Here is a 13,087-nt window from a genome sequence, read left to right on the forward strand (position 1 = left end):
TTCATTAAGAGTTAATTACCATCTTAATCTACTTAATTCTCATTATTAATTAGAAAATAAATTAAAATATGACATAATATATACTCTTTTAGGGTGTCGATAGAGAATTTGGTATTGAACACACTATGCTTATGTTGAGCCAGATTTCACACTCTAAAAAGTTTTTTTTTTTAATTTGATACTGAACACATTATATGCATGTCGGGTCAAATTCTATGTAAAATTGCAGTGGATATAATTATGGTTGAACACATTTAATATTAGCGTGTGTATGATCTTCATTGTTTAATTAAATACCTGTCATCAAATATTAAGATCTTATTTTCAAATTAAGCTTACTATAATTGGGGAAGTCATCTTGAAATATAGAAATGAATGATGGATGCTAATTGATGACAATGATGTGAAAATATTCCAAATATATTTAATTTAGACTTAGGTAGCTGTATTAAATTTGGTTGGGGAAGAATATGGGCACCATTTACTTAAATTTCTAAGAAATAAATATCAAATGTTTGTTCCAAAACTCTTGGAAAGTCCTAGGTTTGAATCTTAACTCCAAAGAGTAAAAAGAGGACAAATCCCCCAAGTTCCAACTGTCTGCCCATGCATCTCAACAAGAACCATCTATAAATAAGTCTCCATATTGCATACATGAAGAAATTGTGCTGTGGTTCAATAAAAGATTTGGTAATCATAGAACCTTGATTACCATATCTCCCTTCTTACATCCCTCTCAACTTAGGTTTCTTACAAGAACCAAAATAATTACAATAATAATTAAGAGAAAAAAGAGAGGGATCTGAGAAATGGGGACCGATGAACCGAAAAAGCACGAGAAATCAGCAGAGGAGAAGGCCATCGATGATTGGCTTCCGATCACGTCTTCCCGTACAGCCAAATGGTGGTACTCAACCTTCCACAATGTGACGGCCATGGTCGGAGCAGGTGTCCTTAGTCTCCCCTACGCCATGTCCAGCATGGGATGGTATGTTAGTGGATTCTTGTTATGACATTTAGGGTGTATATATCCTTATCTTAATATTTCAGTTTGAACAATTTTGTAGTGTAATGTTACCTAATTCTTGGCAGGGGACCAGGAGTGACACTTATGATATTATCATGGTTGATCACGCTCTACACACTATGGCAAATGGTAGAAATGCACGAGATAGTGCCTGGAAAGAGGTTCGATAGGTACCACGAGCTAGGACAGCATGCTTTTGGCGAAAAGCTAGGCCTATATATTGTGGTGCCCCAACAAGTGGTGGTGGAAGTAAGTACATGCATCATCTATATGGTGACCGGAGGCAAATCCTTGAAGAAGTTCCACCAAACCGTTTGCCCTGACTGCTCAGACATCAAGCTCACCTATTTCATTCTCATATTCGCCTCCGTCCATTTTGTCCTCTCTCATCTCCCTAACTTCAACTCAATCTCCATCATCTCACTTGCTGCTGCCGTCATGTCTCTAACGTAAGTCCTTTTCCTCGATAAGTCTTCTGCCTGTCAGCTTAAACTTTTAGATAAAGTGACCGTTCAACACTCTTTGAATTATAACTATATGACGACCTTTGCTGCCTATGAAACTTGTAGCTACTCTACCATTGCCTGGACAGCTGCAATCGCCAGGGGAGTTCAGAAGGATGTGGACTATAGTCTGAGGGGTAAGAACGCAGGCGAAAACGTCTTCAACTTCTGCAATGCCTTGGGAGAAATTGCTTTTGCATATGCCGGCCACAACGTCGTGCTGGAGATCCAAGCAACCATTCCTTCAACTCCTATAAAACCTTCCAAGAAACCAATGTGGAAGGGAGTTATCTTCGCTTATATCGTCGTGGCTATATGTTACTTCCCTGTTGCGTTCGCCGGCTATTACATCTATGGGAACAGTGTCGATGACAATATCTTGCTCACACTCGAGAAGCCAGCGTGGCTCATTGCTGCTGCCAACATATTCGTGTTGATTCATGTTATTGGGAGCTATCAGGTTGTTATAACAATCTCCACATATGACTTTTATCATTCATAACTTTTTACGACCATCATCGATCCTAACTAATCACCACGTTTGTCTTGGAGTCGAAACTTAGATATACGCCATGCCGGTGTTTGACATGATGGAGACGTATCTGGTGAAGCAAGTCAAGCTTAAGCCTTCGTTCACACTACGTTTCGTAACTCGTACCATATTCGTTGGTACGATATTACTATTATTTCTACCATACTATCTATTTCTTAGAACCCATCCCGAAATTTATTTCTTCCTTAAAGAAATATATATGTCTCTCTTACATTGAATCATTGTCCATTCCATTGCAGCATTTACTATGTTTATTGGCATGACATTCCCCTTCTTTGGTGCTTTGGTTGGATTCTTTGGTGGATTTGCTTTAGCCCCAACAACATACTTTGTAACTACTCAACTTCACTTTGATTTTTCTTTTATTATTTTTTATATTAGCAATATTAGTTATTATTTTCTATTTTTTTTTCCAGCTTCCTTGCATCATCTGGCTGATTGTCGTAAAACCCAAGAAGTTCAGCTTCTCCTGGTTCTTGAATTGGGTGAGTTCAAACTTGCAATATTACCATTTATATACTTCTTTTTTTGATAAATTACATTAACACCCCCTTGAAATCAATTTTAATTACTCAAACACTCCGTATCCCTTTTCAAAATTACAAATACACCCTCTATTTAACAGCGAAACAATACATAAATTAAGGGGTGTATTTTGTAATTTTACAGAAGGCTTGAGATATTTATGTAATTAAGCCTAATATAGGAAAATATCAAATGTAATTTACCCTTTTTTTTTATTTTTAAAAGTGTTGATGCTGAAAACTTGAACTAAATATTGTCTTAAATATCTCAGATCTTCATTATTTTTGGGGTGATACTGATGCTACTAGCACCCATTGGAGGGCTAAGGACCATTGTAGCGTCAGCCCAGAACTACAAATTCTACCAGTAAATTCTTTCTTTGACATATATATGTGGAAGGACATCAAAAGACATCAATGATTGGATGTATTATTGGGATCAGACACTAATTCTTGATTGTGGCTTAGGGTTTTTGGTTCACTCTTCTCTTCAAATGCATTAGATTTGTCTTTTCGGACATTATAGCATAAGTGTAGCAGCAGTTTGTGTTGTTATTGGGATTTGTCAGAACTTTCTTGTACATATGGGAAGAAACCACAAATTTATTGTTTAGATGTAATAAAATTTCTTCATTACTTTTTGTCATGGGTAATATGTATCATCCATTTCCTGATATATTAAGTTTCGAGTTTGATTTACAAGTGACAATTGAAGTTAGATTAATTCAATTTTCTTCTATATTGTGTAATTGAAGTCGTGCTGTCTGATTACACACATTTCGTAACTTCAGTTCAGCGATTCAATTTGCTTCTAATGAAGTGTCTTAATGGATTGTTGGGCGGGTTTATAAGTTCTAAAACTTTCTCTCTTTAATAAAGCGTCTTATCAGGACAAAATTGTGAGAAGCTCATACGGAGACAGAGCGGATAATATCTCGCGCAATGTAACATCAATCTAGTTAGAAACCGCACCATCTAATATCGTATGTGGAGAACGAGGTCATATGCTCGTTTTAGACCCTTCGTTTAAGAGACTAACAATGTAGACAAACGTTCTACCCAATGAGTAGCTACCTATTTTGTAGTATCGATGATTAATCCCTAATAAAATTAAGGGCAAAAGACAATTTTCATCCCACAGCTATAGGCCATTTTCGTTTTAGTCCCGTAAGTATCTAGGGTTTCAATTTGGTCCCGTAAAACTGAAAAATTCGCAATTTCAGTCCAAATTTCGCCGGAAAATTTTGTGGGTCGCCGGAAAAAGTCACATGCGATGCATGTGACTTTTAAAATTGGGGGCTCGATCTTGATTGGCTGGAGAAGCTGATGTGGCGCATATGTGGCGCATACGTGGAAATTAAAAAAAAAAACGACGAAAATCGAGCTCGCGACCGTCGGCAAAGGCGGAGGATGGCTTTCGTCAAATCTTTGCACAGAGGTGACCAAAATCGATGGGACTGGTCTCAAAAGATTCGCCAGAACGAGAGGCGTTCAACGATGGTATTCCGAGCAGGTGGTTCGTTCGGACGAAGGAGAATACGCCGGCGGAAGGTGCAGTCGCTGCGGACGACGACCGAAATCTTCAAAACGATGGATCTTTGCACCTAGTTGATGAAAATGGATGAGACTAGTCCCATTAAAACCGCAGTGAGGAGACGAATCCAATGGTACCAATCCGCGATCGTGGGTCGTCCTGTCGCCGGCGAATCGACAGTAATTGTCCGCAGCGGTCAATTTCAAAGCCCAGTCGCTGTCGTGGTGGGATCTCAAAATTGGTTGAGGGGTTTTGTTCTCCTTGATGTGGGGAATCGAATGGTATATGTGGTGGCCAGAAATTCCAAGTAACGGCGGCGGAATTGAAGAGAGAAGGTGGCGGCGACTGGCGGGTGATTTTTAATCCACATCAGTCGTTTTTTTTTTTTTTTTTAATTTCCACATATGCGCCACATCAGCTTCTCCAGCCAATCAGGATCGAGCCCCCAATTTTAAAAGTCACATGCATCGCATGTGACCTTTTCCGGCGACCCACAAAATTTTTCGGCGAAATTTGGACTGAAATTGCGAATTTTTCAGTTTTACGGGATCAAATTGAAACCCTAGATACTTACGGCACTAAAACGAAAATGGCCCATAGTTGTGGGACGAAAATTGTCTTTTGCCCTAAAATTAACTACATGATCAAACTTTAATTCAAAATAGATTTTTTTTTTAAATAGTTAACTAATTAAAAGTAAATTATTTTTGGTGCTACAACTTTTCCCATAAGGTGTTGGGCTTCATCTAAATGGGCGGGGCATGAACCCTGCCCAAACACCCGACCCGACCCCGACCCGACCCGGGAACATGAAGTCCGACATTCTACTACTCATCGGTTATACTGGAGGCAAATATTTCCCGCCATTTTTCCTACGGCTCTCGAAGTCTCATCGAAAACCCTAATCCTGAGCTCCGGATCGCAATGATGGAAGAGGAAATCAAAGCTGAATTCACGAAGAACAGCTTCAGTTTCGACGACGAGGAAGAAATCCTCCAGAAATGTGAGATGCTCTTTTCGTTTCCCCGATTTTCAGCCGGTCGTCAATTTGAGGAGGGAGCCAAATTTGTGATGGTATATTTTCTTCATGTGTTTCAGGTCTGACATTTTGTATACAGTACAAGCTCAGTGCTTCGGATCTTGTCTCCAGTTGGGACTTGTACGCTATCAACAGGTTAGAATTTAATGTCTTCTTTGCTTTCGGGGAAGAAAGTTTATCTTGTTTCTTCTTCTTCTTTTTTTTTTTTTTTTTTTTGTTTCTGTCGGTTGCTTTGTCTTCCGCATTTGCATGAATGTAAGGAATGGATAATTTTTTGGATAATGAAAATTTTCTTCATTCATTTAAAATCATTTTAGGCAAGTTATTGGAGTAAATGAGCGTGTTTTCTGAGTAAAGGAAATTAGATTGTTATATGGGCGTCTTTATGTTAGGAAGGTCGAGGAAACACAAGATATTGCCATTAAACTTTGTATCAAGGTTAGCTTTGAATAGTGGAATGCAGAATTTGTACCAAGAGTGACTTGCATCTTACTTGCCCAGAAAGAGTAGAATTTGGGAGAGAAATATGTGTACTTTTATTGTCTTTCTTTTTATATCTTAATAGCAATGAGGGCATGATCTGTCAGTTTGCTTATGATTTTGTTGTTTGCAGGAGCCTGGACTCCACGGTGCGAAGCTCGCACATGGGTGCATTTTTGGAGCATCTGCAGAGTGAACAGCTGAATAAAGTCAGAGAAAAAGAGCCTGGACTGCATTTGTACTCAAATGATGTAGCGATGTGAGTCTGTGTTCTATGGTTTCTGAGGTCCACATTGTTGTTTGTTATCACATGTGATTGCTCTTCATGCTCCAACCATAGGAACTGCAATTGGGTTGACACACTAATTACCTGCTACACCGCATTAGCCTTGTCTGTTGGACCATTATTAGCAAATATTTTGTATTCGGGTCGCAGAAGTTTTCATTTTGTTTTATGAATGCATTTAATATTGCTCGAGAAGACATGAGTGAATATCAATCCCTTCCTTGTTTTGTGGACTATCAGTTACCAAAATCAGCTCCTCATCTCTCTCCCAGGCTACATGCCTTCATGAGGGATGTAGAAAGCAGATTTATTGCAGGGCAGAGTTTGACCTTGGCCTCATTTTTTATTCTTTCACTGGATTCTCATGTTTCAATATGTGAATTCCATTTGATTAATGAAATTATGATAAGTCTGAAATTTTGACCAGGATACTGAATGGTAACTATGAAGAGGTAGAAGGCATGCTTCATACTCCCCCTGATAAACGCACATTAGCAAATGAAAAGCCATCTGATTCAGCACAGAAATCAAATGGCAGCAGATTTATCTCTGGAAAACCTCTTGCATCAGTAACACCTTTTGGGTCAAGGAAGAACAAGTTTGTCGTGCAATCCACACTTAATGAGCATTCCAGCATGCAGACCATTAAAATTGAAGAGGATCATGATAATTCTGAGGACGATATCATCAAGAGACTTCAGCCAAGCCAAAAATGTTCCTTGCTAATTGATAGATCCAAGCCCGAGCCAGGTTGCAGGTTCATGTATGATAGAATAGAAGATAAGGTATTGCTGCATCCAGTTGCTTCACTAGACATACTTTTCATTGTCACGGAGTTCTCATTTATTTGTTGATGATATAGTTCAATTTCCTGGAAGATTGCATCAAAAAGCGAGCAACTGCTTATGTCTCCTCCAAACATTATGAGGAACCTGTTGATCCTTCCATTGCTTCCCAGGTAATTCAGCTTCTCCATGTATGAGGAGAGGTGTTCTGAGATTTTACACATGCAATGTTCAAGGAATCAAGGTTTAAGTAATTTTAAAATTAAAGGCTTGTTTCTTTGAATTATCATTCTTACATGTCACTCTCTTTAGTTGACATTAATGTACCTTCTCTCCATTTAATAAACCATGTTGTTTCAGAAAAGCATTTTTGCTGTTGGCATGATCTGTTGTGAGGAAGAAGGCCGCCTGAAGGAGAAGCCTATTTTGCTGCAAAGCAGGTAAAGGCTCTTGCTTTGCATATTATTTTAAGTTGCTTGCTCAACATCTATATCTGTTTCTGGAGACTATTGCATGGTTCGGAGAAAAGATTGATTGTACCAATGCCTCAACCTGCTATTATTATTTTGGATGCGAGACATAGTTTCCTTATCTTGCCAATGATGGCCAAGTTTGAACATGTGATGCATACAACTGGCATAGTAATAGTTTAATGACTGTGAATAAAAAAGTAAGGACATTTATCTCACTGTTTAAGTTGTCACTTGGGCTGCTGAAATGAAGTGACTGTTTTGGTTGAGTAATAACCTCTATGTCTCTAAGGAAGGCATGCACTGTTAGCACCAGCAACATGAAAATCTGACATGATCCTTAGTAGTTCTTTCCTCTATCTCCTGATCTCTATTTTCACACAGTTACACTTCGTTTGACGTTTTTGACAGTGTTGAGCATTCTGGCGGGCAGCGCGTTCGTCTTGATTTGCAAAAACTAAACCAATTTTCTATTTTCCCAGGCCAGGTTTAGATTACTTCTTTTTAGGGAAAAAAAAGTTCATCTTCACCGATGTTTCTTACTTAGTAGTATAAGAATAAACTTTGATATTGGGTACTATACAGGTAGTAGCTGTTGAAGGGCATAATCCGAGTGGACACTGTCTTATTGCATCAAAGATTATTGATTATGTACCCTTGTCTGTTACTTCTAGCGAAGAACATCCTTCCAAGAGACAAGCCATGGACCACAGTCTTCAGTTAACCAATCCCCAACTCGATACGTCAGAGCTGTCATTGGTATGTAAGCCTGTATGCTGCATTCTGGAATAGGGAAGAGTCGGTATGTCTGCACATAGCTAATTGTAATGTGATGTCCACTGTGCAAGACCGGTCATGTATTGGTCTGTACTTGATACGTGTTCATATTTGTACTTTCTTTATTTTTGAAGGTGGATAGTTGCCTCTATGTCTACTCAATTGTCCTCTTGTTTCAAACATAAGGTTGACATAATTGGATAGATAAGTTAACAACTGGGATTGTAAGGATCTGTGAGTGGTGTTTTTATTGGCTGCATTTCCATTAAATGGTGTAGCTCACAGAGTTACTATCATGAGTGTCATAAAGTTGATCAATGAACCAACCACCAAAATTTCTTGTTACGAATAACATCTTGTAATTAAATCAAAACACAGGATTCCACTTAGTTACCTACTAAGGTTGGTATTGATGCAAAGAGGACGGGCACCATTTCTGTACCGTCTTTCTTTTGTAGAGTTTATAAGGATTGGAAATTACAAGTAAAAGTTACAGAAAATCTATTTTCCAGCATCTTAAACTTTGTTACTAAATTATGGTAGTTTCTTGTTAGTCGTGTTTTATATATTTATTGCACAAACATAAGATCCTAAGTGCCTTTCCTTGGCTACTTGAATCTTAAACAGATTGTTGCAGCAGGTCCTTTTACCACGAGTGACAATTTGTTTTTTGAGCCTCTAACTGAGCTTCTAGCCTATGCACGTCGAAAGCAACCTCAGTTGCTTGTCTTGGTGAGGACCTGCCCTTCACATTGTTAGCTGCCTCTATTTATTGTTAGTGTATTTAGAAGGACGAAAAGAACTAATATCTTACTGCATTTTCTTCTGACAGCTAGGGCCATTTATTGATTCTGATCATCCGGAGCTCAGGAAAGGAACTATTAATCAGACTTTTGAAGAAATGTTTCAACTTGAGATCCTTGGAAAGGTTATACAAGTTAAAACGAACACAGTCTGTTGCATTCATGTATCCAACTTCCTTATACATGTGTTCTTGCTATTAATTGTTCATGTAGATTCAAGATTATGTCGAGTATATGGGTTCTGCAGTGCGCGTGATTCTCATGCCATCTATTAGGGATGCCAATCATGACTTTGTTTTCCCTCAGGTGAGTTAGTTTAAACTTTTGTTTTCTGTGTCTCCAAATGCTGACTCTTCTCAAATTAAGGTAGTGCATAACATTGAGTAAGATTTTCTGTATTTTGGCAGCCTGCTTTTGATATTCATCCTGCAGATTTTAATCACCAGGTACACAAGATGGTTTATAATCTTAGGAATATTTATAAGGATGCTATGTTATTTATTGACATAATTGACATAAAATTTTTTGCTCCCCAGATATACAGCATCTCTAATCCAGGAATGTTCCATGCTAATGAGGTGACTGACAATCTTCACAATCACTCTGGTTCCTCTTTAGGGGGGATGTAATTGGTGTTTTTTGAATTTCTTATTCAAAGTGAATCTTGTTGATAAGTATGAGTGAGAAATAGTGCAAATTATTTCCAATGAATAATAGATCCAGAAGGAAATCTTCCAACTTCTCAAGTCCAACAACAAATGATGCTCCTAAAATGAATTAACCCATGGCATGACCCCGCCAGGCTTCTGTTTTTGCTTCAAATGCATTGTTCTAGAAACCATTTTTTTTTTTTTGGGAATTAACAACAGTGATAGTAAAATGTACTTACTGGAATCTTCTTTTGCTAGGAGACTACGTTAAAGCAGTGTGGCAAATGAGCAGCTTCTTGAACACTAGATACTCATAAGAGCGATAGGCTGGTAGTCAAGGCAATAGTTTTCAGAAGTACACCTTTTTCTGCTACAATAGCCAAAAATACTTAACCTAGCACATTGCATCTAAATATGTCTTGGGGCACACTGATAGATTTCTTCTAATGGTATGAATACTCCATTCTTTCACAATTTTTAGCTACTATTTTCCTTCCGGACATCAACAGAATGATATCTTATTTCCTAAAATGGCAATTTCCTTTCCCCAGGTACTCCTCTTTTAGAGTAATGCTGTGTCATTAACTCTTAACAGGCACTGTTAAGTTTAAAAATGAAAAAAATGCTCACAATTCAGCACTTCTTCAACTCCAATCAGAACTGCTGGCCAATTCAAACATGGACATTTAAGTTGGATGGAGGAAGTACCAACATAGAAATATGCAACTACATATATATGATTTTGCCTTCTCCTAGATTAAGCTAGAAATGAGGAAGAATGGTAAATAAAGTTAATAAGTATATTGTTCTGCTAACACGAAGGTACTGTAACTATGGAGAATTTTGTTAATTAATCTTCTTCACTTACAGGTCAAAGTGGCTTGCTGCACAGTGGATATACTAAAACACCTTAGTGCAGAGGAAATCTGTCGAAATCCACAAGGAGGGTCCAAGCAGCGGTTGACTAATCTAGCAAAGCATATCTTAAACCAACACAGGCATGTTCGATGGTTAATGCTGGGGGTTATCTTAGTTTGATAAGGGTTTAATGACAGGATTTTCCACTTAAGTTGTGTTTTCGGATCCTCCCTGTTCTCATCTTTTCTTTCATCACGTTTTGTCCTTAATTCTTTTCTTTATTCTCTGGAGCAGCTTCTATCCCCTATATCCACCTGCAGAAGATGTTCCCTTGGATTTTTCGCTCGCAAAGGAAGCTCTGCATATTTCATCAATTCCAGATATACTCATATTACCTTCAGACTTGGCTCACTTCGTGAAGGTTAAGATCCAAGCTTCCTTCTTCTAAGATCTTTATATCATGAAAAACGAAACAGAAAACGTGCATTGTTCATAGAGTAACTAGGGATTAATGTAACCAAAGCAAAATTCTCATTTTCCCTTGAACAGGTGCTCTCCTTTGGAGAAGGAAATGATGGAGAAGAACAACTGAAGTGCATTTGTGTAAATCCTGGAAGACTTGCCCGAGGCGAAGGAGGGGGTTTCTTTGTAGAGATTAACTACAGAGGGAACCCAGACTCATCAAACGCTTCAATCATCCGCATATAGGCCTTGGACCAGATCTCAAATATGGAACTATCTTCTACTAATTGTATCTTGCAACCTCAAAAGCAAAAGAAAAGCAAACTCACAGTGGAATAACTAGATTTCACCCAAAACCTATTCTTGAGGTCCTGATGCTGATGATTGAACCCCTCGTCTCACAGTATTGGTGATGTGATGGTTTTTGGCAATCTGGCAGCTGTTCAGCCGCGCTGACAAACTTTCGTCTAATGTTGTGGGTAAACCATGTATCATATTCTTATAGGTTTCTTTGCTTTGTCTAGGGACTACTCTTTTATCTCTTTATGGGGAAATTATGTATGTATTTCAAATCTCTTGTAATCAGTGTGAGCACTGGCAAAAATTTTAGCATTTCTTGATCTTTCTTTTTAGTCAGTGACTTTTACAACCCCATTCATTATGTGCTTGTTAACAATCTGAAATATATGCTTCTGGTGTCCCAAAATATCCTGTCAACAACAATTCATTGCCAATGTACAGAATGATACAAAATGTGGGAAGAATCTTGCCATATGGTAACTAGCCCTAATATGATCTAATGACATGGTAGAGTGTAATTCATTCTTTCAATTGACATGAATTCAGTCAAACGCAAGCTTACCTAGAAATCCCCCAAAAGTCATCAAATTTCCTTGACCCTAACCTATACCTAGTACAGGATAGCAAGAAGCAAGAAGAATAACACACAAATTGCTACATTGTGAACAACTTTACAATGTCTGGCTTCAAGACTCAAATAAGACTTACAATCGATGAAATACCCCTAACTTAACTCAACTTCTCTAGCCCTTTCTTCGTCTTCCTCTCTCTGTACAAGTCAATCCAGAGATGCAGAACCCACAAGATGCTACCCCCAATACCTCCTACTATCACAACAATCCAAGAAATCCAAGCCCACCTGGGAATCAAACCATCAGCTACACCACTATTGAAAACCAATCCTATCTTGTACACATACATTGGTCCAAGAATCCCCCTTACCACACTAAAATAAGCATAAAAATAGGGCGACAAGAACTCAAACACACCAGCAGCCTTTTTTGAGTCGACTTTCCGGTATCTGGAAAGGCTCCATGTGTTCTGGCATGATGTTGTAACCTCCGCCAGAACAAGGATGCCCAAAATGGCCACTGCCCCATGTCCAAATAGGTACCGGCACGTCGTTAGCACGTAGAGTGAGGCTACATGGTGTGCAATAAAAAGCACATCACTTGGTATCAAGACCATGTAATGAAACAGGTCCATCAAGAAATAGGCTATGCTGTGTTCAAGAACTAAGTTCTGCAAGGCAGTGTTTGGAGAAGTGAAATCAAGTTGGGCTAAGCTGTTTTTAGATTGCAAGATTGAGAGTATGGATAGGACAAGTGCAGGGGTGCCATGAGCTAGAGACATGAGACAGCTTGCAGCTTCAGACCTATATTTGTTGTTCCAATTCTTGAATACGATGAAGTATCCTAAGATATATGTGAAGATGAACCAGAGTGTCAAAAGAGGAAGAGGTGAGTCATAGAATATGGGGAAGTCCATAGATGGAAAAACGGGAGAGTTATCACAAGAGAATACAGTTCTTGCACTTAGGACAAGGTTTGAAATACTAAAAATCCAGTGCTGTAAGTGCCTACCAATTTCAAAAATTGTGGCAGTACATAGATGTTCAGATTTTGAAGTATAAGGTAATCATTTCTTCCTATTTTCAAAGTTTTATTTTATTAAGTGTTGATATTTATTTCAAAAAAATCAATTGGACCACATGCGCAGTGTCACATCACTTTGGCAATGTCATATAGAAATACTTTGTGCTAATAGAATATTCTAATACACACTCACAAACACCCCTTCTCACATTGAGAAGAATAACTTGTCTATCTTGAATTCATCCTCTTTAAGCAACCAAAAATTACAAGAGTGATGAAAATGTGGTGGAGTCAGTGACCCACTTGAGAGACAAGGCCAGATTAATATAATATAATTATTGATTATTGATTGTGGCTAAAAGAGAGAGTTTGTCAACTTAATGCTCTCCACCTCTCAAAACTTTAATATATTATGTGGATATACAATTCCAACAACACTAA

At 38.3% G+C, this 13,087-nt stretch overlaps 3 protein-coding genes across 3 annotated transcripts; 2 read left to right on the forward strand and 1 right to left on the reverse strand.

The window, feature by feature from the left end:
* Positions 1-647: 647 nt before the first annotated feature.
* LOC105168374 (lysine histidine transporter 1) lies at positions 648-3,248 on the forward strand. The gene is made up of 7 exons (XM_011088434.3): positions 648-988; positions 1,093-1,476; positions 1,597-1,990; positions 2,094-2,199; positions 2,323-2,414; positions 2,500-2,568; positions 2,880-3,248. Exons 1-7 carry the CDS (start codon positions 810-812, stop codon positions 2,976-2,978), a joined length of 1,323 nt encoding a protein of 440 aa, XP_011086736.1. The 5' UTR covers positions 648-809; the 3' UTR covers positions 2,979-3,248.
* Positions 3,249-4,984: 1,736 nt separating this feature from the next.
* POLA2 (DNA polymerase alpha 2) lies at positions 4,985-11,383 on the forward strand. The gene is made up of 16 exons (XM_011088435.3): positions 4,985-5,144; positions 5,240-5,315; positions 5,794-5,919; positions 6,374-6,731; positions 6,809-6,904; positions 7,092-7,171; positions 7,613-7,688; positions 7,787-7,960; positions 8,606-8,710; positions 8,811-8,906; positions 8,995-9,087; positions 9,189-9,227; positions 9,318-9,359; positions 10,302-10,429; positions 10,584-10,710; positions 10,839-11,383. Exons 1-16 carry the CDS (start codon positions 5,066-5,068, stop codon positions 10,995-10,997), a joined length of 1,854 nt encoding a protein of 617 aa, XP_011086737.1. The 5' UTR covers positions 4,985-5,065; the 3' UTR covers positions 10,998-11,383.
* Positions 11,384-11,559: 176 nt separating this feature from the next.
* On the reverse strand, positions 11,560-12,678 carry LOC105168672 (TLC domain-containing protein At5g14285). Its single transcript, XM_011088804.2, has one exon. It carries the CDS (start codon positions 12,537-12,539, stop codon positions 11,781-11,783), a length of 759 nt encoding a protein of 252 aa, XP_011087106.1. The 5' UTR covers positions 12,540-12,678; the 3' UTR covers positions 11,560-11,780.
* Positions 12,679-13,087: the final 409 nt, after the last annotated feature.

This window comes from Sesamum indicum, linkage group LG8, assembly GCF_026168435.1.
Source record: "Sesamum indicum cultivar Baizhima isolate 11 linkage group LG8, ASM2616843v1, whole genome shotgun sequence".
In the NCBI taxonomy this organism is placed as follows: domain Eukaryota; kingdom Viridiplantae; phylum Streptophyta; class Magnoliopsida; order Lamiales; family Pedaliaceae; genus Sesamum; species Sesamum indicum.